The sequence below is a fragment of the Heterocephalus glaber genome, unplaced genomic scaffold, assembly GCF_053883595.1.
Source record: "Heterocephalus glaber isolate CG9 unplaced genomic scaffold, H.glaber_assembly_v1.0 deba00001600, whole genome shotgun sequence".
Lineage (NCBI taxonomy): Eukaryota > Metazoa > Chordata > Mammalia > Rodentia > Bathyergidae > Heterocephalus > Heterocephalus glaber.
Genome location: NW_028258372.1, coordinates 41,003,912 through 41,030,011, shown reverse-complemented (window position 1 = coordinate 41,030,011; position 26,100 = coordinate 41,003,912). Strand labels below are relative to the sequence as shown.

Sequence of the window (26,100 nt, the reverse complement as noted above, 5' to 3'; positions counted from 1 at the left end):
CCGCTGAAATCAAGATTATTAACAACTACTTTACAAACATATGCCAATAAATTGGAGAATTTAGAAGAAATGGGTAGATTCCTAGATACATATGAAGAAGACTTAAAAATCCCAAATAATCCAATAACAGTCAATGAAATTACCTACCAAGGAAAGCCTAAGTCCAGATGAATTCACTACTGAGTTCTACAAAAACTTCAGGGAAGATCTAACATCAATAGTCCTCATGCTCTTTAATGAAGTAGAAAGGGAAGGAGTATTCCCAAAGTCATTCCTGGCATTACCCTAATTCCAAAACAGGACAAGGATCCCAAAGCAAAAGAACTATAGACCAATCTCTTTATGAATGTAGATACAAAAATCCTCAACAAGACGCAAACAGAATACAATGGATCATCACAAAGATCATACATTATGACCAAGGAGGCTTCATTCCAGGGATGCAAGGATGGTTCAACCCAGACAAATCAACAAAATATATCCCATAAACAGAAGGAAGGACAAAAATCACATGATCATCTCAACAGATGCAGAAAAAGACTGACAAAATCCAATAACCTTTCATGATAGGAAAGGAAACTGAAGAGAACATCAGAAAATGGGAAGATATTCCCTGTTCCTGGAAAGACAGAACCAATACAGTCAAAATGGGCATACTCCCAAAATTATTATACAGATTTAATGCAGTCCAAATTAAAATACCAGCAGCATTTATCACAGAACTGAAAAAAACAATCTTAAAATTCACACGAAACCAGAAGAGACCCAGCATAGCAAAAGCAATCCTGGCTAACAAGAGCAAAGTGGGAGGCATCATGATCCTAGACTTGAAGTTATATTACAAAGCTACAGTGATTAAAAACAACATGGTACTGGCACAAAAACAGACATGAGGATCAGTGGTACAGAATAGAGCATGCAGAAACAACCCCAAGCACATTCAACTATTTGATCTCTGACAAAGGGACCAAAAACATGCACTGGAGAAAAGAGTGCCTCTTTAATAAATGGTGCTGGGAAAACTGACTACCCACACGCAGAAGATTGAATCTAGACCTGTATCTCTCACCATGTACTAAACTAAAATCGAAATGGATCAAAGATCTAAATGTTAAAACAGAAGCACTTAATCTTCTGGAAGATAAAATAGGTAAAACTCTTGAAGTCTTAAGCATAGGCAAGGACCTTCTAAACAGAACCCTGGTTGCACAGAAAACAATATCAAGAATCAACAAATGAGGTCATACCAAATAAAAAAGCTTCTGCACAGCAAAAGAAAACCAACAGAGTGAAAAGGAACAGGAAAAATTTTGTCAGCTATTCTTCAGACGACTAATATCTAGAATATATAAAGAACTCAAACATTAGGCCCTCCCATATAAAAGATCCACTCAAAAAATGGGCAAGTGAAATGAATAGGCACTTCATAAACAAAGACGTATAAATGGCCAATAAATATGAGAAGAGATGTTAGCTGGCCATCAGAGAAGTGCAAATTAAAACAAAACCAAGAATCCATCTTACCCCAGAAAGAATGGCTATCATCATGAAATCAAATAATAAATACTGGTTAAGTTGTGGGGGGAAGGAACCCTTCTATATTGGTGGGAATGTAAACCAGTACCACCACTATGGAAATCAGTATATGGTGATTCCTCAAAACACTTAAAATAGAAGTTTTATTTGACCCAGCTATTCCCCTTCAAGGTACTTCCTCAAAAGAATTAAAGACATCGTATTATAGTGACATGGCCATACCCATGTTTATAGCAGCACAATTCATAATAGTTAAATTTTGGAAGCAACTTATATGTCCATTGGTAGATGAATGGATAAAGAAAATGAGGTATCGGGCCGGGAATTTAACTCAGTGGTTTTGCCGCCTGCTGTGCAAGCACAAGGACTCAAGTTCAATCCCCGGTACAATAAAACCAAACCAAAACAAAACAAAAAACCAAAAAGAAAATGTGGTATTTACATACAATAAAGTACTAGTCTGCTGTAATGAAGGGTAATGGCATTGTAGGAAAGTGGATGCACCTTGGGAACTTAATATTAAGTAAAATAAACCAGGGACATCAGCTTAAATATCACATGGGTTTCTCTTATATCAGAAGCCCAAAATATAAATAAAGAGGAAAATAAAAGATAGATAATAGGAAGTAGGGAGACAGATCTTTCTCAAAGGGAAAGAGGATCGTGAGATGGAGGGCAGGGGAGGGAAGAGAAGAGAAGCAGGTGAAAAAAGACCAAGCTGTGTGATGTACATGTACCAGCTCCCCACAATGATTGTGAACATTATGTACCACAAACTTGTGCTAGTAAAAAAATGATTGAAAAAAAGAAACCAGGACTGAGCTAATAATCCTTGAAAGCTGGCCTCCTGCTTTTGTGTGTGAGGAGCAGTCTGATCTTCATCAGAGTGGGCCCCCTCCAGCTACTGCTCATGTGGGAGTCCTGATCTTCCTTTGCTTTCCAGTTAAAGCTTTTGCCTGTACATTCACACTATTGCTTTAGTTTCAATTCTGATTACTGCAAGAGGAAGGATCATGGTGACAATACTAACCTAGTATTAGGAGAGGAAAACTAAACAGCTCATTCTGAAGTTCACAGGGTGAAATAAATATATGAGAAAAGACAAACATGTATTTCAAAAAACAAGATGATACTGGTTTTGGCACCAAAATCAAAACAATGAGAAACAAGAAGACTAGCCAAGCATGGTTGTGTACGGCTGTAATTCTAACTACTAAGTAGGCTGAGGCAGAAGGATTACAGTTGGAGGCTAGCTTGGGCAACTCAGTGATACCCTGTCTCAAATAATAAAAAGTACTGGGGACACGGCTCAGTGGCAGGGCACTGCTAGCTCAAATCCCCAGTTCTGCAAAAACAAAAACCAAACAAATAAACAAGAAAATGACAAATGAGAAAACAGATCTATTTCTAACAGATGCCAAACACAATGTAAAATTAAGATAATGGAAAAAGATTCACTGACATATCTGTAGACAAGAGAGATTGATAGGAATTCAGTACACAATAAAGATGGCATTTCAAGCACCAGGGGAAAATAAGAGTGCTTGCTAAATAATGTCAAGACAATAGGCTGCTTGTAGTACAAATTACCCTGGATCTCCATCTTATTCCTTACAATATGATGAAGTGATATTATCTAATAAAGTAATTCTTTTGAAAACATGGGAAGAGAGTGAATAATCTTGGAGTAAGGAAGGTCTTTGATAAAATTATGAAAAGTCACAGAGACCCATCTGATGGCCCACTTATCAGCAAAGGCCTCAAGATCTGTTGATTGGCCCACCCATATTTTACAATTTTTCATAACAAGTCACTACAATTTAAAAATGGAGAGATTTTACATAAAAATCAGTGTCCAGCTTCTCTTGGAAAATGGGAGGATGTGGCCACGACAGTCCATTCCAGCTTGAGAACAACCAGCTGTCTCTTCCTGCCCTCCCTGTGCTGGGCTTTTGCTCTCTGGGTCATTCCAGTCTCCACCCAGTGTGCTCATTTCCTCTACCTCCTTCACCACCTCTTCCCCAGGCATTACGCTGGTGACCCGACAAAGACATGTGACCACATTAAGGTTCTAAATGTCTGAGACACCATCTCAGTCACTTTTCATGTGCCAGAAATTTCTAAAAAGTCTTGGGTGCACAGATGGCCCAGGAATCCACAATGGATTATTTTTTCTTAACTTCAATATCCCCTACAGCTATTAGCCTGGGTCCTTCCCCCTGTGGGGGTTAGCTTTCAAAGTCTATGAATATTTCCAGAAGACAAACAGTTTCCTCTAAATTTTTTTGTCATGAAGTTACACAAAGTGGTCTTTTATCTCTGTTTTTGAGATGCTGAGGATCCTCACATGCTAGGCAAATGATCTGGCATTGAGCTATATCTCTAGACTCCCGAAAGTGGAGTCTACTACCCTTATTTATTCTCATCTGGGCTGGGGATTTAGCTCAGTGGTTCTGCCGCCTGCCTCGCAAGCGCAAGGATCCGAGTTCGATCCCCAGTAACAAAAAAAAAAAAAAAAAAGAAAGGATTGTGCATATTCTCACCTTTGCCATCTCTCTTAAGTGGTGTGCTTCTCTACTTCGGCTTTCTACTTATCACATAAAGGATAAAGGTTTCTTACTGGCAGATGGCTTTATTATTCATCTATATTATATGCCTTTTAATTTATCAAGAAGCATAAAACATGATGAACTTTACTAAACCACTTCCTATTTCCAAGATAACTTCTTTTGCACTTAAAACTTCTACTTTGATTCCCAACATGTCAAGTCTTTTTTTCAAATCATTCACACAAATAGAAACAGTACTTTAAATCAATTATTCCTTTTGTTTCAACATGGTCCGGCAAAGCCATATAATCTTAAGCAAACTCACTATGCTTATCTATGCTCAAGTGTTTGGGCTAAGGAAGGCGAGCTGTTTTCTTCTAAGTCTTTCCTCGGGATCCACACATCAGACACTCATCTCTGTTCTCCAGAGAGCACACCATGGCTGCTGTGTTCCTCTCTTTCTCTTCTTCCTCCTTTGATGCTTTTTCCTTATCTTTCAGCTTTTCCTTATTTAGAGTGAACTGGACAGGATTAGCTGCAGGCCTTGTCCTTAAATAATACATCCTAGTCTTCAAAGCCTACAAAGGATATAAATATAACTATTAGAAGAAATTTTGTGAGAACACTAGACATTCAAAATCAATATTTAAAATATATCCCATATATGCAAGTTAAAAATTTTAATTTAGAGAAATTTTTTAAAAATACATTTGTGAAAAAAAGAAGCATAAAACACCTTGTAAATAAAGCTGAATTAGGGTGAGAGGTGATGGTGTTTCACAAGCTGTATCACTGTTGAGGGTATTCTGAGGTCACAATGAGCTGTTGGGGATTTTCTACAAAGACTTTAGCTTTTATCTACAAATAAACATAAAAGCTAGAACAGTTTTTAGGCTTTGAGGAAACCATCTCAGTTGATTGTTTATATTTTACAGAATGAATAAAAATGAAAATTTCAAAATTGTTTCCAATATTTTGCAATTATTAACAATACTGTAATAAATGACTGGGTACTTGTATTTTTTCATTGTTGGAAGTATAAATCATATATATATATGTAGGAGGTATATATCATATATATGATATATGCCTCAGTTCACAAACTTGATTTTTTCCACGATTCTGGTCACAAACCAAACTGGGTGAGAACTGAATCAAATTTCCCAGTAAGGCCAACATTGAATGTAACTATTGAATTTGATTTGGTTCTCATCCAACTTGGTTTTGACCAGACTATTGGAGAGAATTGAGTCCCTGAACTGAGATATGTATCTTTCTCTCCAGGGAACCATGAAACTCAGAGCTACATTGTGACTGTCCATGTTTTCTTTCTTAGCTCATCCCATTGGCAGGAAGCACAGATTGTGATTAAGAGTACTTCTTCTGACAAAGCCTTTAATTCCTGTTTCAGCCAGTCACTTTGGTGGCACCGCTAGCTTGTACTGTAGTAGCTCTCAACCCTGTCTGCACATCAGTCACCTGGGAGCTTTTAAACATTATTGCAGCAAGCTGCCTGGAGCATGTCCTGGCTGAGTAGGAAGTGCTCCAGCCAGAGAAGTCCTGGTTTTCTTTTGCAATGCTGGGGATCAATCCCAGACCTTACCCATGCCAAGCAAGCCCTCTACCACTAAGCTACATCCCCACCTCAGATCGCTGATTTTTTTCTGAAAAAGAAATAAATATCAGTTGGCCTAATTCAGGGAGAACATATAATATCTTTTTGTTGATGTTGTTTTGAGACAGGGCCTCACTATATAGTTCAGGCTGGCCTTGAACTCACGTAGCCCAAATTGGTTTTGAACTTGCAACAATCCTCCTACCTCAGCCTCCTGAGCGCTGGGATTACAGTATATGCCACCACATCCATTTGGACATGCAATATCTTAATGAGATGCAACTTCAGCCTCAATACAAACCAAGGTCTTCTTTTTCACAAAAAGGCAGAATGACAGGAAATAAACGTAATCATGCCATTTTTTCACTTATCCAATAGGCAGAGTTTAAGAGGGTTATCAACGATACTGTATGATGGGATTTTTTTTGGGGGGGGTGTTGGGCATTGAACGCACAACCTCGTGCTTGTGAGGCAGGCACAGTGCCACTGAGCTAAATCTCCGGTCCAATGGATGTTTTGACCCAGAGAAAGCAGAAACAAGACTGGGCCAAATACTGCAAGCGTACACATTCCTACAGAGACAAAACTTTATTGGCAGAGGGGCTCAGTCACACTGGGGTTTTGGCTGAAGGGAGAAAGCAATTGGTTGACAGAGTGACCAAGCTGCTGCTTGCAGAACCCAAGAGAGCTGCAGGTTTTTATGGATTTTATGGGGGTGGGCTAAAGTCTAGTCATTTTCATTGGCCAGGGGGATGGTTTTAGAAGATGTTTCTTATTGTGATGGATTTGGATCACTGAGTGGCTATGGTCAACAACTCATCCTAGAAGCTGTTGAGTTTTCCTATATCTGGCATGATCATTTGGAGCAGAATATCCTGGCTCTGTACTTGGAGGGCTGACAGGGGGTCAGCTTCGCTCAGGAATGCCAAGTTACTCCTGCAGCTGCTATCATCATCTTACATAAATGTCCTGGACTTATGACAGGGGTGCAGGTCTTTTATTGCTGAAAAATGACAAGGGTGGGGCAGAAAAAACACACACTGACTCCAATGGGCAATAGGCCAAATTGGCCCTGCGTCACAGTGTTGGACAAAACATTTCTTAAATGATCAACATGTCTACATACAGAATTGAGTAGAATCTGACTCATCTGTTACAACAGCAAAGCAGGACTGACACAACATAAAGACAGGATGCCAAGGTTTTATCCCATGTTAGTCACCCATTAGACATCCGAAGACCCGAGTGAAGAATCGGTCGGATTTCTCAAGGAAAGTGGCTTTGAGGACCGTGAGAGCCAACCTAGGCAACTGTTACCATAACTCCCAAGTCAGAGGGGTTACTTATTGCAAAGGTAGTGAGAAATTAATATGTATTGTCCACCCGTGTGACTTGCAAAATTAATACTTTTAAGTTGACTAAGAGCAAGCAAAGCTAGAGGGCTTACTTAGCGCTTTTCTTGGTAATAACTTCTCATTTTATACAAACATTTTGCTTTTTTGGTTTTATCGGGGCCTCATAACGGGTCTGTTGAAACATGCCATGCTATAGGGTAATAGGAACTGTTTTGTCGTCCCAGCCTTCTGTCCCACCACTGTCCCATCATGGTGGTCCTTAACTATTTCATTAATAAACGATTGGGAGAGTGTGGAGAATAATCCTATTGCTAGAAGCAGAACATTTTAGATACTTTAGCAATGTTTTAGATATGCGGAGGAGCACAAACTGCCTAGTATCTCTGAAGCTCCATTACTGTATTTTGTCAAATGGGGCTAATACCTACCCTAATGGCCTGAAGGAAATGACATACAGTAATTTAAAAGAGAGTGACTTGTAAGTAACAGTTACTATTTCCTGGGCACTTGTCATTTTAAGTGCTTATAATCCTGTAAGTACTATTATTATCATTCCGATTTTACATATAAGAAAACGGAGGCACAGAGGATTCAGTATTGCTCAAGGAGTGGAGGGCGTTAGGGTACACCTGGGATTACTGGCATTATATATACACGGTGGGCTCTAACCTGGGTCCCATTTTCTACAGCGAGCCTGGCCACAGTCAGGACCTTGTTTACATAAAACTTGCTCCCCCCGCTCCCCCCGCCTTCGTTATTTGCCATCCGCTGGTCTGCTCTAATTGCTTTGTGTATCTCATCACCGTTTTACCCGATTGAGCTTCCCCGTGGAACTCAATTCACCTCTCACTCCTATTATTTTTCATAGCGTCCTAACTACTGTTGGGCACACGGTAACACTTTATAGATAAAGGCCTAATAAATTTTGTCGTACCTTTCTGCGAGATCAATAGCATAGCTTTACAAATGTGAAATAATTTTCACGAAACTTCCGCATACAGCCTGCCAAGAAAGCGCCTCGACATCAGCTATGCTCCCATAGGGACGCTAGGGGCCGACCTTTCCCGCTCTTGTACGTCAGTAGGAACTTCCCGGAACCTTTCCTGCGAACTCTGAGGTGGTCCGCCCGGACAACACCACGGAACACACGCCATAGCAAAGATTAGTAGGCTAACTGCGTGCCTGAAATTTTTCTCACCTGTGCATATGTTCCCGGCAAGAAAACCCTTAAACTCTGGCATGTTTTAAAGTCCTAAGCGATGGTGACATTACTATAGCTTCAAAAGATAAAAATTAATTGACTCCAAGAGAGTTTATTCTTCTTTTCGGTTAGGCATATATATGGAAAACCTCTTGAGACGACCATGGAAAGCGGGGGAGGAAAGCGGAAGCCGCGGGGTCTTCTAAATCTGAAAGTCTCTGCAGCTTGCGCCGGGGTGTTTACGGCGCCGTACACTTAGACGCGGGTCTTAGAAGCCGGCGGGGGCTAAGGAGTTGTTGCCGGATCTAAGTCTACGCGGCCGAAGTCCGCAGGGATGAACCTTGAGTTGCTGGGTAAGGAGGGGTATGGTTGCGTCTTAGACAATCCTTTGGCACTGGAAAGGAGGGAATGCAGGAGGGAGGAGCTTCAGGCTGTAACCTTAGGGACAAGGTTCTGCGTTGGATCTTTGGGCGCTTGTTGGGATGGAGCTGCAGCATCATTCTCCCCAAGTAGAATGTACCGCTTTTCTGAAGCCTTTTCCAGATCAGTAGTGCAGTGGAAGGGAACAGACACTTTGTGACTTAGCTGTGATTACATGGATCGCTGGTGCTAAAGTATCCCAGAGCAGACGAGACCAGGGTTGTTGGAGTTGGACTATGAGGACACGAGAGCCCTGGGGCGAAGCTGTGAAGACCTGTCAGGGGACTGGATGTCTGGACAGTTTAAATCTCTTTGTAGAAACTCTTGTTGCCTAAGGAGGGGACTCGAAGATTTTCTAATAGAAGTCCCTCATTAAACATAGTTAAAAAAAAAAAAGGCTCGGAGGGTTGTAACTAGACATTAAGCAGATAAGTGGCATAGTTGGCACTGAAGTCCTGTCATCTTAGCCTCTAACTGCGAGGGTTGGTGTGTAATGCATGAAAGTGCGAACTATAGAGACAGTTGCTTTTTGTCAATCTCATTTCCTTTCTACCCCTTCTCCAAGTTGGACCTTTCTTCTGGGCTTTTATTAGGACTGTTAGCATGGCAGTCTTGGGATCGTTGAGGTTTTGGAGAACTTTTACATGACTTTTTGTGATTAACAGTTATGTAATCATAAAAAGAAAGATTCAGAAGATATGTTGATCAGAGGGCTACAAAAGTAATTTAAGAAATGGTCTTTGCCTTTAAGGAGTCTTAACTCTCGTTTAGCAGAGAGTTCAAAGTGATTATATAAATACTCACTGTATGTTGCAGAACATAGGCCTGTGAGAGTCATTACCACACGCTAAGAACATTTGGAAGATGGAGTTAATGTCTTTGGGGCAAGGGAACTAAGGCAGTCAGAAAAAACTGCCCCTCATCTGTGGAGGAGTTGGGGTTCTAAGTGGATATTTAAGGTTGGTAAAATATTGACAGAGTAAGTACGAAGAGACGATGAGGAATGCTCACTATATAATATGTTAAAGATATGAGTGAGGGTAGACCTAGAGAACTTTCCTGTATGGCCAGGATGTGGGTGGTATAATAAAGGGAATGCAACTCCAGCCCTGTTTTATGGACATTGTTGAATGCCAGTGTGAAGTGTGTGTGTGTGGGGGGGGTTGTTTTTTGTTTTTTGAGACAGGGTATTGTTATGTAGTTCAAGCTGGCCTTGAACTCATGGGGATCCTCCTACCACAGCTTCCCAAGTGCTGGGATTACAGGTGTGTACCACCATGCCCGGCTCAAAATTTGTGCTTTTAAAGGAAAGTTGAATAGATGCATTGAAGGGTTTTGGCCTAAGTAGCTTAACTGGAATCTTATTTGTAAGATTTAACTGACAGTAATGTGCAGTTGAGTCTTGGAAGGGTGTAAAACTAGTTTAGAGAACTAGTGATAAGGAAGGTGAATGATGAGGGCTGAGCTGGGAAATGGAAAGAAAAGCACTGAGGAGAAAGGGTTGACAGAATTTGAGAACTGATTGCATACAGTGGTGATAAGGAAGAAAGTGAAGGGGGGAATGATGGGACTAAATAATGGCATTATTTATAAGATTTAAGGACATTTGGGAAAGAGAGTTAGCTTTGGATCTCTTTAGTGGACTTAGAGTTCAGGAGACAGGTTTGGATTTATGGATTTTTGAGAGACAGGTTTGGATTTATAATAGTCCTGTAGGTGGGCTAATTAAAGCTTAGTGAGTAGATGACTAAGGGAGAAAGTGGGAGGGGCAAAAATGAAAATTTTGAGACAAAATCTTGGATAATTATCTCTATATAAGGGATAAGAAGAATGAAAAATTAGCTAACAGTTGTGTAGTACTTAACTGGGCACATTTTAAGTGCCTTCCGTGTATTTTTCCACGTAGAGGTAGAACACAGGTTAGTATGGTGCCTTTCCATAGAAGCCAGTTGTAGAGCAGTTGAGACTGAGCGTTGACAAACAGCTGCTACATTTAGTGCTTCCGCAGCGTGGGGCTCTCAGCATCCTGAGCTGAAGGTCGATTACTGTACTGCGATTTTAGGAAGGTGTGGGAGACAAAATAGACAAAGAGTTGACCTTTATTTTTAAAAAGTGTGAAGGACGGGCTATAGGCCAGTCCTTGGAAGAAGACAGCAAGGTCATGGGTAAGTTTTGTTTGTTTAATTAATTTTTGCTGCTAGGAGTTGAACACAAGGCCTTGTGCATGCTAAGCACACATTCTGCCGCTGAGCTGCACTCTTAAGCTGGGAAAGATTTTTCTTTTTTTTTTTTTGGTACCAGGGATCGAACTCAGGTCCTTGCGCTTGTGCAGCAGGCAGCGAAACCACTGAGCTACATCCCAGGCCCAAAAGATTTTTCTTGAATGCTACAGAAGGTTCATGAGAGTGAAACTTAGGGAGGAATATGTAGCATTAGAAGGTACACAAGCTAAAAACAGTCTGGGTCCAAAAGATAAAAATCTCTGTAGCAATGACTCTGAATTTTAAATCCAGAAAATTAATGCTTAGATATAAAAAGGAAAGCAACACAGAGGACATGATTGTTAGAGCATACTAAAAGACATCTGGCCAGATAAAGGGAATGAATGATAATGTGTTTTAGATGTGGACCCTTAGGTGGTCCCTAGGTAATTTGCTACTAACTTTTCTTCTGTAACCACTTTGAACCCCTGCTGTGTGCCAGGCAGTGTGTACTGGATACATAAAGTTAATAAGACAAAGACAGTGTTTCCAACTTTCTTTTTGGTACTGGGGATCCAATTCAGGACCTTGCCGCTTGCAAGGCAGGCGGCGGAACCACTGAGCTAAATCCCTGGCCCATTTCCAACTTATTTTTACCACAACTCATAGTAAGAAATACATTTTCTGTCATAATCTATTTATGTACATGTCCATATAACTAAATTTTTCAGAATTAGATGTACCACTTGTTATGTTTAGTTCCCTTTGATAGTTCCTATTTTAATCTATTAAAAAACTTGTTGCAACTTGCTAAATTCATTCATCGAGAGTTTTTTAATCTATTTGTGGTGGATTGAATCCTGCCATTTGAAAAATATTGAAATAGGATACCACCTTTGCCCTGGATAAATAGCAGTAGGAGAAACATAAGTAAATAATTATAATATGGAATCATAATAAATTAGTGTATTATGGAAATCCAGCTAAAAGAGCAGTCAGTTTTGCATTGTTGGCGGGAATGGCTGTAGAATTTAGGGAGATTTTAGAGAGGAAAGGGTAGAGAGGGCTGGGGTATAGCTGGCTGGTAGAGTGTCTTGCATGTACAAGGGCCTGGGTTCAGTCCTCAGCACCAGAGTGGGGTGGGGGTGAGGTTCGGGGTTTTTCCACAGGGATGAAAGTAACTGAGTGGAGAGAACTGCAGTGGCAAACAAACCTAAGGTGTGAACATGTGTGGTATGTTCAGGAAATGGTCAGCAGTTTGCAGCTGGTGTAGAAGATGGGCCGCTCCAGGTTCTGTTCTAGGTGCTGATGGAGAATTAGCCAAAATTCAACTGGAAAATACCGCCTGGGGGCAGATTGAAATTACTTTTTGGGGGGGGGGTACTGGGGATCGAACTTGGGTCCTTGTGCTTTCAAGGCAGGCGATGGAACCACTGAGCTAAATCCCCGGCCCTGAAATTACTTTTTAAAACTAGATTTAGGACTTTTGTGCATTTTGTAACAAGGAAGGTTTTTAGCAGTTGAATGGCATGATACATTCTGGAAAGGTAGCCTTAGAGCTTGGTAAAAGATGGTAGGAGGCAAGACTGGAGCCATGGAGATGCAGGAGCCAAGGGATGTGGTGGTTTGGTTTGAGGGTAGAGTGAGGTCAGTTATCTACCCCTACTAGTTGCGTTTCCCTAAAAGAAATAGTGACAGAGTCCTCACCTGTTAGATACAGGAAACGAAATGGAAACTGCAGCGTAGGTCCTAAACTGTTAAAACAAGGACGAAATGGTTGGTAAGTAGAAAAAATAGGACTCTTGGGAGAAAAGTCATGAAATTTTACAGCTCCTGGTAATTAAGTCTTTAAGGAGCTGCATGTTAAAAAATTCAGAGAATAGACATTATTCCATGTGACAAAACTGGGAGGAAAAAAGCTTAAGAGGCCTGGAATGTCACAGGGTATTTGGGGAAAGAATCCTGTCGTGGAAAGGAAGCTCTGAGGAGATCCCTGAAGATGCTCGTGTGATTTCCCTGAAAGCTGTCTGAACTCAGATCCCAGAAAGGCACACACAAACGGGTGGTGGATGGATCGGGGTGATGCTGGCTTTTCAGAATAGTGGTTGAAAGCTAATACGATTGAAAACCAAGGCTGTAAAAATGAGGCGGCAAGAAAGGGTTTTTATTACTTGGAGTGTGAAGAACAAGGAAGTCTTGGTTGGGCTGGGTGATGCAACACCAGATGTCTTGTGTGTGCCTAGCATGAGCTTTATAGGTAAAGGATAAATGGAATGCTTAAGTTTATTTTTCTTTTGCGTCTATGGCAAAAAGGATTATTTTGGGATAAATAGACAAAGTAAACTGGTTGTTGTGAAGAAAAGCCCTCAGTAGGTCAAGGTTTTAAGTGGGTCACTTAGTTCCCTTTGCTTGTTTGAATCACATTCCTTGGCCCTGAAGGAGCTGGTGGCCAAAACCACTGCTGATCTCTGAGGAGAAAAGAAAACACATGGAAAGGTGTGGGCAGATGTTTTGTAAGTCATACAGTGGTAATCTTGATGTCAAATTTGGGCTGTGTTCTAGGATTTTTAGTGTAGTTACAACGTAGCTAAAAGTCTAGATTTTGGGTCAGATCACAGTTTTTCCAGCTTTTGACTCTGAACTTGAGAAATGATTTAACCTTTTCACCTAGTTTTATCCTTCAGTAAAAAGGGGTGTAATGATGTCCACTTAATAGTGAATTGTCAGAATCCAATAAGATAAAATGTAGAAGCTGGAGTATGGGGTTGCACATAAACATTCAACAAGTGGTAGCTGTTAATAACAAATGGAAGTTTGAGCCCTTCAGAGAAATGATTGAGTTTATGTCTGGAAAGCCCGTGGGTCTTTCACCTGTGAATGTTGTTTCCTTTGCTGTTTTCCAGGTTAACAAATATAGGGCATATTTGTTAAAATAGCGGAAACAGTACAAATACGCTTGGCAGGCAAAAGTATTTTTCTCCTCCACCTCAAATGTTTTTAATGTTTTTCCTTGCTTACATAAACATATTTACACAAAATTTATAAAGACTTGGTTTTTGCTTTTTAGTGTTGTCCAGGGTGGCCTCAAATCCTTGGGCTCGAGTGATTGCTCCCTCTGCCTTAGCCTCATGAGTAGCTGAGATTACAGGTACACTGCTGTGCCTGGCTAGAACTATTTTTTATACATTATTTGCAATTTGTTTTTCATGAAAGAGATAATAGATCTAACAGTTCTTAGTGCATTCACACATATTCATATAATTTTAACCATTTTTTTTAAAGTGTGATTTTTGGGCCAGGGATTTAGCTCAGTGGTTCCACTCCCTGCCTCACAAGCACAAGGTCCCGAGTTTGATCACCAGTACCAAAAAAAAAAAACTGATTTTTTTTTCCCCTCTTCCCTTCTTTGTTGATAATCACATAAATCTCCTTCCATATTTTTCTCCATGTTCATATACTTCTTTATTCAGGTACAGATGTTTACAAAAATGAGGTCTTCTTATATACATCTTTGAGGTCTTCTTATATACATCTTGTCTTTTTTTATTAACCCTAATGGTAATTTCTGAGAGAATTACTATAATTCAGCTAAGCAGTAGTTGCTGCCTTTCTTAAGTTTTCCCACTTGATATATGAAAGTGCTATTTCACTTTAATTTATTACATTTCTCTGTTATAACTGAGTTTGATCATGTTTTCCTTTGTTTTAAGACCATCTTCTGTATTAACTCTTTTGACTATGTGAACTTTTGCCATGCAAAGTGTTCTGATTTTTATATTATCAAATATATTTCTTTTAGAGCTTTTGGTTTTCTTCTCTTGATCAAAATCTTCCCTGCCCTAAGTTGTATATGTGGTTTCCTAGATTTTTCTCCTAAGACTTAAAAATAATTTTTTTTTTGGTACCAGGGATCAAACTCGGGACCTTGTGCTTGCGAGGCAGGCGGCTGAACCACTGAGCTAAATCCCCGGCCCTTGGGGATTTAGCTCAGTGGTTCCAGCACCTGGTTCACAAGCGCAAGGATCCGAGTTCGATCCCTGGTACCAAAAAAAATAATAATTTTTAAATTAAATTTATCTGGAATTTATTTTTATGTGTTATATGAGAGAAGAATTATAATGTTTTTCCTTTCTGGTTGAGAATCATTTTCCTGTATATTAAATACATCCACCACTAAACTGGGCAGCCTTATAGTATGTTAACAATTTTTTAGTATGACTTTAATTCATCTGCAATTGCATAAAATGTACTAACTTTTGAAGAAGCCATTAAGCTCTCCCACCTAGGAATGTAGGAATGCTTTTCATTTGTTCAGATTTGGGGCCTTAACTAAGATGTCGTAATTTTCTTCACACATGTCATGTGTCTTATTTTTTCCTTAAGTATTTTATTTTTTATTTAATATTTTTTCTTTCTGTCTCTCTTTCCTTCCTTCCTTCCTTTCTTTCTTGTTTTTTTGAGACAGAGTCTCACAATGTGGTTCAGGCTGGCCTTGAACTCACTATGTAGCCCAGGCTGGCCTCAAACTCAGGGTAATCCTGCCTCAGCCTCCTTAGTGCTGAGATTACAGCAGGCCTCTGCCCCATACCTGGCAGCTTTTTCTTTTCTTTATTCTTTCCTTCCTTCATTCCTTCAGGGCCTGACATTATTATTATCTTTATGTGTATGTGTTGGGAGAAGGGTGGTGCTGGGGAGGGATTTTTCACAGGGCCTCACACATGCTAGGCTAGTGCTTTACCCCTGAGCTACACCCTCCAGCCCCTCCTCTAAGTAGTAGTTTATGTTTGTCCTGTTGTTTATGGACTTTTCTTCTCCATTTACATGTCTGGGTACCAGTAGCCTCTATATAAAAAAAAACTGTCGACGTTTTAACTTTAAAAACAGTTTTTTGAGGGCTGGAGATTGAGCCCAGGGCCATGCACATGGCAGGCAAACACTATACCCACCAGCCCTCCTTTTCCTTGTATCAGACCACCTTACTTTATTGTCCCATTAATTTGAATATCTTTTTATTAGAATTTCTTTTGTTTCCTAGATATTCAGTGATATCAACAAGAGAAATAGTTTTATTGCTTTATAGTTGATGTTTAAATCAATTATTTTATTTTCTTACCTTGTTTCATTGGCTAAAGCCTTCAAGATCATATTGACTAATGTTGACACACGCCTGTCTAGTTGTTGATGTGAATTGGAATTTTACTATTTTACTATTTTACTCTTTGGAATAATACTGTTTGGTTTTTTTGTGTGTGAGTACTTTAAAAAATAGTTTCTATAGTTTTCAATTTCTTTTACTAGAAAAGAAATAAAAAGAAATAAAATTTCTTTTATTATTGAGCCCCTGAGGTGGTACATGCCTGTAATCCCAGCACTTTGGGAGGCTGAGGCAGGAGAATTGCAATTCAAGTCCTACCTGTCTCAACATAAAAAGTGAAAAGGACTGGGAATGTGGCTCATTAGTGGAGCTCCTCTGGGTTCCGTCCCCAGTACCGCCACCAAAAAAAGAAAGTTTTACCAAACGTTTTTAGCATTTGTTAGTAGGAGTGTATGAAAATTAAAAATTTTCTTAACTAAGAATTTATATTAGAATGTGTTGTTCTGTGAAGATGTTTGGAGTGGTCTTGCTGTAATCCTTTGTGTTTTGTTGCCCCTGCTATAGCATAATGAGGTCTTATATGGCAGAATAACAAACTCCAGCGCAGGGCCTGGTGGTGCACACCTGTAATTCTGGCACTTGAGAGGCTGAGGCAGGAAGATCTTGAGATTGAGCTACATCCTCAACCCTTTTCTGTTTTTTTCTTTTTTGGACAGGATTTCTCTCAAGTTGCCCAGGCTGGCTTCCAACTTTTAGTCCTCCTGCCTCAGCCTCCCCAGTAGCTGGGATTCCTTGCCTATGCCACCACACCTGGCTAAATGTGGTCTTTATTAATTTAGTCAAGGATTTTTCTTTTGTAATCAATTTGGAAATACATGTTTTTTTTGGGTTTTTCCCCCCCTGGTACTGGGGATTGAACTCAGGACCTTGTGCATGCCAGGCAGGCCTGGTGCCATTGAGCAGCTACATCCCCAGCCCTGGAAATACATGTTTTGCTGTAAAAGGGTTGTTTTTAAGTTTTCAAGTGTATTAGAAAGTTAAATCTTTCTTACAGTTTAATTGACCAAGCTTTATTTCCTTTTGGTATCCACATCTTTGGGCAGCCCTCCCTCAGTGGTCTTTAAAAACAAGCAGAGTCAGGCAACCCATTCGGGACCCCTCTGGTCTCCCGGGAGCTATTCTTATTCCTTGTTCCTATTTCCCAATAAATTTTCTTACTCCTGATAAAAAATAAAAACAAGCAGAGCTAATACAATTATAACGCAAAGTGTAGGTGGTGGGAGGACGGGAGGATGAACGTGGTCCTGGGTGTACTTTGAGGAAGTGGCCTTGTCAGCCTGCTTGTCGAGGGGACTCAATGGCTTAGTCTTTAGGTTTCTTTAAAGTCCTTACTGTAATCGCTTAACTAGAATGTTTGCCAATTCCAAACATAAAACCAAAAACAGACAATTTAACCATAAAAGGTCCCTGAATTCAGGACTCTCAGAACCTTATTTGTGATTTTTTTTTTCCATCTCCCAGTACAGCAAGTCACATGCTGCTCCTTTCTGAGTACCTTTGTCTTTAAGTTGTGTTTTTTGTTTGTCTTTATGTTTCTCAACCATGTGAGTATAGTTTATCATATTGATTTGGAAAGAAATATATGATATATTGCTAAATCAAGCAAATTGTATGTGTAGTATTTTATTTTTAAAAAACCCCTTAAATATGTGACTGTATAAACATGCAAAAATACATGGAAGTTTTTATCTTGGTGAGTGAGTGGAGGGAGGAAGCTGTCTTTTTTTTCTTTCTTTCTTTCAGTGCTGGGAATTGAACCCAGGGCCTTCATATTGAGCTACATCCCCAGACCTTTTTATTTCAAAATGATTGTGCTAAGTTGCCCAGGCTGTGCTCATACTTGCAGTCCTCCTGCTTCAGCCTCCCAGAGTGCTGGAATTACAGGCGTGTCCCATTATACCCAGCTGGAGCTATCATTTTTAAAATTGTACTACATTTTTCTATTATATGTTTTACTTTAGTAACTTTAAAAACTTTTTCAGAAAACTCCAAACTTAATAATGATTTCTGCATTTCCTTTCATTTCTTTCTATTTGCATGAGAAAGGAATGTAGAGGACTGTGTATTCCATCAGATGATGTTACGACCCAGTTCTGTTACACATCGTAATCTCTCCATATCGGTGGAAAATAGGTTCCAAGAGCCCCAGTGGGCCTCTGAAACCACTGCTAGTACCAGACCCTAAATGCATTGTGTTTTTCTCCTGCACATCCATAATAATGATGCTTTGGGGCCATTATTAAGTAAAATAAGGTTTTACTTGAACGCAAGCACTGTGATGCTTAGGCGGTTGATCTGGTAGGGAAGATGGCTGCTCAGTAACAGTGGGTAGTGGAAACAGTGTAGATGAGTGAGGCAAAGGGATGATCGATCCTGCCTTGGCCTGTCAGGATGAGACATCACGCATGCAGTTTTAAACTTACAAATTATTTATCTGAAATTTTGCATTTAATGTTTTGGACCATGAGTTAACTGAAACCACAGAAAAGGAGGGCCCTCTCTATGAGCCCGGAACAGAAGTGGTCTCTGGTAATTGGTTGTTTTGTTAGTAAAAGTTTCAGAGAGTGGTTGGAACTAAAGATAATTTGACTGATTGATTTGATTCTTGCCTTTCCTTTCTCTTCATTTTAGTAACTATGGAAATAAATAGAAATCCCTAGAGAATATGCTGGGGAAAACTAGACCTGGATATATCAACATTTCCCAAGCTTTTATCTTAGGAGCCTTTATACTTTTAGGAAATTGAAGATCTTCAAAGACATTTTTGTTTGTGTGGATATATCTATGGATATTTAGTAATTTAGATGTTAAAGCATAGTTTTAAAAGCTTACTTTAAAATAGTCATAATGTATTTATTACATATTTATATGTAATATAAATATGATTTTTAAAAACCAAAAATATTTAGTGAGAAGAATGGCATTGTTTTAGATGTTTTACAGATCTCTTTAATGTTTGCCTAAGTAGAAATTAGCTAGAGTCTCATATTTGCTTCTGCATTCCCTTTGTTTCAATAATCATAGGTTATATTCTCTCAGGAAAACTCAGATAATGAAAATAAAAAGGACAGAAACCATCTGTGTATGATATTAAAATGAAAATAGGTGTGACCTCACGGAAACCCCAGAAGGGCATCAGTTCCCTGTCATCTCTTCACTTGCCCAACTACTGATCTGTTTTGTTCTGTTTGTGGTGCTGGGGATGCAACCCAGGACCTAGCGCATAGTAGACAATAATCACTCATTCATATATATATCTCACGTTTATGAACTATATGGACCCTGATATGTGGCGCATTTTCCATCAACTCTTTCTTTGCTTTGTTGCAGAGTCATTTGGGCAGAACTATCCAGAGGTAAGAGTACAGTTTTCTCATGATTTGGAGAACATGATAACTACTTAGTAATTATGTTTGGTAACAAAGAAGCATTAGGCGTGATATAATGTATCTTTTGCAGTGGAATGAGGTGTTTAACTTTTGAGCATGGCTGGAAAGCTTTCCATAAAGCTGTAAAACTTATAGTTCATTTTCCTTTTATTAAAAACATTAATTGAAGGGTTTTTCACAAAAGGTAAAAACACCTATACATAGATTTTTTTGGTGTGCTTTTCAAGTTTTAATCAATATTTTTACATAATAATAATCAATTTATGTAAGTATGCTTTGTGACACTTGAATATGTTTCACTGTAGTCATTGTGGTTATTTTAAATGGCTTGATTCTGATATAAAATAATTTGATTTCTCTAATGTAATGTATATAGGCTATTCCTTGTTTTTTTTTGTATTAAATTATTTTGGGGGGATAAATTCCCAGAACTGTAACTACTAGATTAATACGTATGATTTTAAAAATGACTTTTGTTCTGTATTGTCCATTTGCAGAGTGATAGTGATAATTTAAGGGATTGAACACATCTGTTTCCAAAATACTTTAGTTTTTATAAATGTATCTTCATTTTAGCTAATTTAAAAGGTATAAGAAGATATGTAGATGTTATTTTGGTATGCATTGTAATTTAGATTGAAGAGAAACATCATAAATGATAGAACTTTTAAGAAATAGTTTAGCTACCTGGCCTTTTTTTTTTTTGGTACCGGGGATTGAACTCGGGACCTTAATGCTTGCAAAACAGGGTGCGGAACCACTGAGCTAAATCCCCGGCCTTTACCTGGCCATTATTGTCTGTATTGTATTTCTTTGTTTCTTTTGCCTTTTAGGAAGCTGATGGGACTTTGGATTGTATCAGTATGGCCCTGACTTGCACCTTTAACAGGTGGGGCACGCTGCTTGCAGTTGGCTGTAATGATGGCAGAATTGTCATCTGGGATTTCTTGACGAGAGGCATCGCTAAAATAATTAGTGCACATATCCATCCAGTCTGTTCTTTGTGGTAAGGAAGTTTTATTTTTATTCTGTTTCATTTTTTTGCAGGGCTAGGGATTAGAACCCAGGGCCTTGTACACGCTAGGCAAAGCCCTGTATTATTGTACCATACCCTCAACCCCAGGAATTTTTAAATTAATATATTAAAATGAGTTAAGGTAGGAGAATTAATATGTACTGTATATTTGCCAATCTCAGTGTAGATATTTGAATATTCGGAGTTTTTTAAATACTCAACCGTTAATAATAGAATTTCTCATAGTTTATGCAGATGCCAGGCCCATAATATCCTTGAAGCACCTTTGAGGAGAGAAATTCACTGTGATGCTGGGTTTATATCAGGCTCTGTCTGGGACCATTTGAATACTGAATGTTTACAGATTGCAGTTGTAGCATGATTGTGCTATTGACATTTCATTTAGAATAAAGTCTTGGTTAGGAGGGAAGCTTGGAAGTCATCTAGTTCTACCTTGTCTGTTTTCGAGTTCAGCAACTTCAGCAGTCACAAGCATGCTTATTCCTTCATTAAAGTATAGTTAATAAGGCTTTCACTCAAATACATGGAGCTGAAATCTGCTTTTGCATAAATTCCTGTTGATTTCACTCTCTATTTGCTTCATAAAATTTTATGTAGGAGCAGCATTTGGTTTTTGAAATGAACCTGAGGGCATAAAATAGCATTTATAAGATCAGGGTTAGTTAAATCATAACTTTTCTGTGGTCTGAATGGCAGCAGCAGTGGTAGCATAAAGGATTGGATTGAGAGGAGGATTGAATGTCAGTCTGCCATTAATGACCTGGTGGCTTGGGCCCAAACTTTCTTTGATGCACAAAATGCGAGCACTGGTCTGGGTGATAGTAGGTCTTCTCCAGGCCTAGGCATTTCTTTTTTATTCTTGCTGTAAAGATTTAAATAGACACGTATATTTTTGACAACATTATTTAGATAGGTATAATTCACATAAGATCAAATGCACCCATTTGACTGTACAGTTCACTGTTTTTTATATATTCAGAGTTGTGCATTCACTGTCACAATCTGATTTTAGAACTTTTACCTATGGAACTATGTATATATTTTTATTATAAAGTTATATATATATTCATAACTTTAGAAAATTATAGAAAAGAAAATGAAGTAGGACACTATTTCCCATAGTCCTACCACCCAGATGTTACTTCTATAAATATTTTGATACATTTCTGTAAGTTATTTTTTAAAACCATAGTTTATAATTGTGTTATATTTTATGTTTTGCTTTTTTCTCCCAAACACTGTCTAGACATTTTCTTGCTTAAAAGTCTTGTATGACCAGTGTAATAAATAAACTATAATCTTCTTTGCTTTTTTTTTTTTTTTTTTAGTAGAATCTCACATGTTAAACTATCTTAACCATTTTCTGGGGTTTCCCCCCCTGGTGGATAGGGTTTAGTGGGTGTCTGCATAAAGTTTTACTTTCAATAGAATAATTTGTTCAACGAACATTGAACATGAGTTATGTGCCAGGTACTGTGTTCGGCATTGGGAACACAAAAACAAATGAGAAGAGCTTGTGTGTTTGTATGGGTGCATCAGTCTGTGAAGCTGCGGAGTGAACCCAGAGGAGAAATTCTTGATTATTAAGGGAGGTGGGTATGCAGTTAGGCACATGTTACAAAGCTTTATAGATCTTTTTCTTTGTCTTTTTGTTTGTTTGTGGTACTGGGGATTGAACCCAGGGTTTCCTACTTGATAGCCAAGCACTTCCCCTGAGCTGCATACCTAGCCCCTTTGTGTGAATTTTAGTTTGAAACAGCTAGCCTTAAATTTACTGTCTTCCTACCTAAACCTCCTGAGGAGCTGGGATTACAGCTGTGTCTGAAGGGAGCTGTGTCAAAAAAGGCTTCATAGATGAGATCATTTCTAAGCTCCTACTTGTAGTGTGAGTAGGTTTTTGCCAGGTGAGTGGTGAGTTTGGATCATGGTCGCATGTCTTCTGTTCCGTTCATATTTGATTGCACGTTTGTTTTGTGAGTATCTTCCCTGAATGATAGGAAGTGCTGGAGTATACAGACCGTGTCTCCCATCACTGTATTCTCAGCATCTTATCTTGCTATGTAGCAGGCATTCGGAGGTGTGTTAGGTGAACAGGATAGCTTAGTGGAGGTGCCCAGGAGGCATTTGTTCTATGATGTGGAGCAGACTTTGAGAAGTGTGTTACTGATTAGTCAAAGGGCATGAATGTTGATAGAATTTTTTCTCCTCTTCCAAAATTACTAACTTTCTAAAACTCACAAAATCATGCTGAAAATTAAAACTATCTTTTGCCATGCACTAAACTAAAATCAAAATGGATCAAAGATCTAAATATTAAAACAAAAAAAAATTAAAATAGAAACACTTAATCTGCTGGAAGATAGAATAGTTAGAACTCTTGGAGACATTGGTGTAGGCAAAGACTATGAACAGAACCCCAGTCACACAAGAAATATCACAAAGAATCAACAACTGGGATCTCATCTTTAAAAGCTTTTGCACAGAAAAAGAAACCACTAACAGAGTAAAGAGACAACCCACAGAGTGGAAAATTTTTTGCCAGCTGTTCCTCAGACAAAGGACTACTATCTAGAATATATAAAGAACTCAAAAAAATCAGACCCCCCAAATTTAAAGACCCAGTCGAAAAATGGGCATCTGAAATGAATAGACATTTCTCAGATAAAGAAATAGAAATGGCAAATAAATATATGAAGAAAATGTTTTTTAACATCGCTGGTCATTCAAGAGATGCAAATGAAAACAACACTGAGATTCCACCTCACCCCAGAAAGAATGGCTGCTATCGAGAAATGAACCAATAGCAAGGACCCAAGTTCGATCCCCGGTACCAAAAAAAAACCCCAATAACAAATAACAAATAACCAATAACCAATAACAAATCCTGGCGAGGTTGCAGGGAAAAAGGAACCCTTCTCCATTGTTGGTGGGAGTGTAGACTGGTGCAACCACTGTGGAAATCAGTGTGGAGATACCTTAAAAAACTAAAACTAGAGGCTTCATTTGACTCAGCTATTATTCCCCTTCTTGGTATCGTCCAGAAAGAATTAAAAGTATATACCACAGTGATATATGCACACCCATGTTTATAGCGGCCCAGTTTGTAATAGCTAAATCTTGGAAACAGCCCAAATGCCCATCAACTGATGAATGGATAAAGAAGATGTGTTTTTTGTTGTTGTTGTTGTTGTTTTTGGTACCGGGGATCGAACTCAGGTCCTTGCGCTTGTGCAGCAGACAGCAAAACCACTGAGCTAAATCCCTGGCCGATGTGTTTTTATATCTATAATGAAGTACTACTCTGCCATAAAGAAGGATGCCCATCAGACGTTTATAGCTAAATGGATGCACCTTGAGACCATATTCTTAAGTGAAATAAATTTAACACACATGTTTAAATACTGCATTATTTCTCTGGTGTGAGAAACTCAAAGTGTAAATAAGGACCAAAATGTATAATAGATGTTGGGAAATGGGACAAAAATATTCAAATGAGAAGGGAACAAAGGAGGGGAGAATGAGAAAGGAAGGAAGGGACAAGAAAAAAAAGAAAGAAAAAAATGGGAATAAAGCTTTTGTAAATAAGGAGGGGAAGAGGAGCTGAAGGCAGGGGAGAGGAATGGGAAAAAAAGAAGAAGCAAGATATATTATGTACCAGTACAGATTCCTTATGAAGAATGTTATCATTATGTATATCTAAAATGTACCAATAAGAAAAAAGAAAATAAAAAAATCTATATTTGATTGTTTAAAAAATTTTAAATCATACAGTACATGAGTATACAAAGTAAAAAAACAAAAGTCCTTTGTCTCTTCCTTGGGGTAACCATTGTTATTTAACAGTACAGAATAGATCTTTTATTTATAAGATATAGCTTACCTTTTTTCTCTATATGTAAAAAATACATATAAACCCGTAGTGCTTTTAAAACACAATTGTAGACAAACTGTATGTTTTGCTTTATAGCTTGCTTTTTTGCTTAATATATAGGGGTTGGTTTTCTGTTTCATTTTAAGTAATTGTGCCAGTAAAATATTGCATAGTATACTTGCATTGCTGTTGTTTAGCTGTTTCCTAATTTTTGGTGTATGTGAGTACACCTAACCATCATAGTTATAATCAGTAGTTACATACATTCTTCTTTGATTTAACCTCATTTAGAATGTGTCTTTATATGACTTTAATTATTGTGTAAATATTTTAACATATTAGGAACTTAGGAAATTTAACCAAGAGAAATTAGGGATAGGCATGATATCTGTCTCAGATATTCTAAATAAAGACATTGAATTCCACATGAGGCAAATATATATATGTATGTATATATATAATTTGTTTACAGCTAGGAACCACACCCAACTGACAGTGTTATAACTTGCTTCAAACATCAGCACTTGAGAGAGAAAAAAAGTGTTTTACTCATATTTTTTATACTCTTTTCATTATGCTTTCTTCCTTCTTTTCTAAGATTTCTTCTCCCTTTTCTTTCCATTTAGAGAATTTCCTTTAGTCTTCTTTTAGGTTAGGTCTGCTGGCAACAAATGTCAATCTGCCCTTTTGTTTCAGCAAATATCTCTAAGTCCCACTCTGTTTATTCTTCCCAGGACTGATGGCACGAATGTCAGATCTTTTGTTATGGACTCACATGTCCCTGAGGCTCTTCTTCAGTTCTGTTCTTTTATTTTTTAGTTAGTTTTCTATTGTTCAGATTGAGTAATTTTTATTATTCTGTCTTCCAGTTTGCTGATTCTTTACTCTTTTTTTCCTCCATTGGCTTATGCATTCATCTGTACCGGTTATCGTATTTCTCAAGTGTGGAATGACTGTTTGGTTTTCTCGGTGTCTTTGCCGAGACTGCTGGGCGGGTAGAAGTGTAGGCTGTGCCCTGGGTCTCTGCTGATCGCATCCTGTCTGCAGGGATACAAGCATCTTGGTCCATCTCTGGGGCCCCCGCTGATGCAGTGCTGGGGACCTCATCCCTGCTGGTGGTAGCGAAGGTCTTGACCCTTACTCACCTTCCCGGACCGCGTCCCAGCAGAGGGACGCAGGTACCCTGTGCAGTGGGGCGCGGGTGGAAGTGTGGGCTGTCTGTCCAGCTCTTGCTGACTAGAGCAGGATTTCTCTGTGGTGTCTGCCTGGCATAGATTATTCTCCAAGCCTTCTGCCTCGCTGGGCTGTCCTTTAGTGAGAGAAAGCAGTATCTTCTCGGGGGTTTCTGTGTGTGCCTGTTGGCATTGCCAGCTTACTGGCTTCCTTCGCCTGGTCCAGGCTATGTGAGGCAAAAGGATGCACAGAGAACTCACCCTTGAGGCATCCCACAGGCTCTGCGGTCAGCTGGCTTCTCTTTTCTCTACCTTTCAGGGTCCTTTTGTGTTTGTTTTATAGAATGGCCGAGGTGTTCGGCTGTACTTAGCAGGAGGGATACTTTCTTCTTTTTATTTTTTATTTTATTTCTTTTTGGTACCTGGGATTGAACTCAGGACCTTGCACTTGCAAGGCAGGAGGTGGCACCACTGAGCTAAATCCCCAGCCCCCCTTTCTTATTTTTAAATAAGAGTCTTATCTTTTCGTTTTGTTAATGCTGTGATGGTGCTACTTTTGGGACACCTTCAAAATATTCACATACTCTTCACTCTCAAGCC

The 26,100-nt window shown here is 38.9% G+C and overlaps 1 protein-coding gene and 1 long non-coding RNA gene across 7 annotated transcripts in view; one reads left to right on the top strand and one right to left on the bottom strand.

Annotated features, from left to right (window-relative positions):
* Positions 1–4,343: 4,343 nt before the first annotated feature.
* On the bottom strand, positions 4,344–8,347 carry LOC101712686 (uncharacterized). The gene is made up of 2 exons (XR_205979.3): positions 7,990–8,347; positions 4,344–4,663 (listed from the first exon to the last, which is right to left on the bottom strand). It is a non-coding gene; the product is annotated as an uncharacterized LOC101712686 (long non-coding RNA).
* A 70-nt stretch (positions 8,348–8,417) lies between these two features.
* Rbbp5 (RB binding protein 5, histone lysine methyltransferase complex subunit) overlaps positions 8,418–26,100 on the top strand; it is a 35,076-nt gene continuing 17,393 nt past the window's right edge. For all 6 annotated transcript variants that reach the window (XM_021242467.2, XM_004862122.3, XM_004862123.3 and 3 more), the window contains exons 1-3: positions 8,418–8,609; positions 19,363–19,388; positions 20,255–20,427. In XM_021242467.2, coding sequence (XP_021098126.1) covers positions 8,591–8,609; positions 19,363–19,388; positions 20,255–20,427 — 218 coding nt within the window. In that variant the 5' untranslated portion in view covers positions 8,418–8,590. The remainder of the gene's footprint in view (positions 8,610–19,362; positions 19,389–20,254; positions 20,428–26,100) is intronic.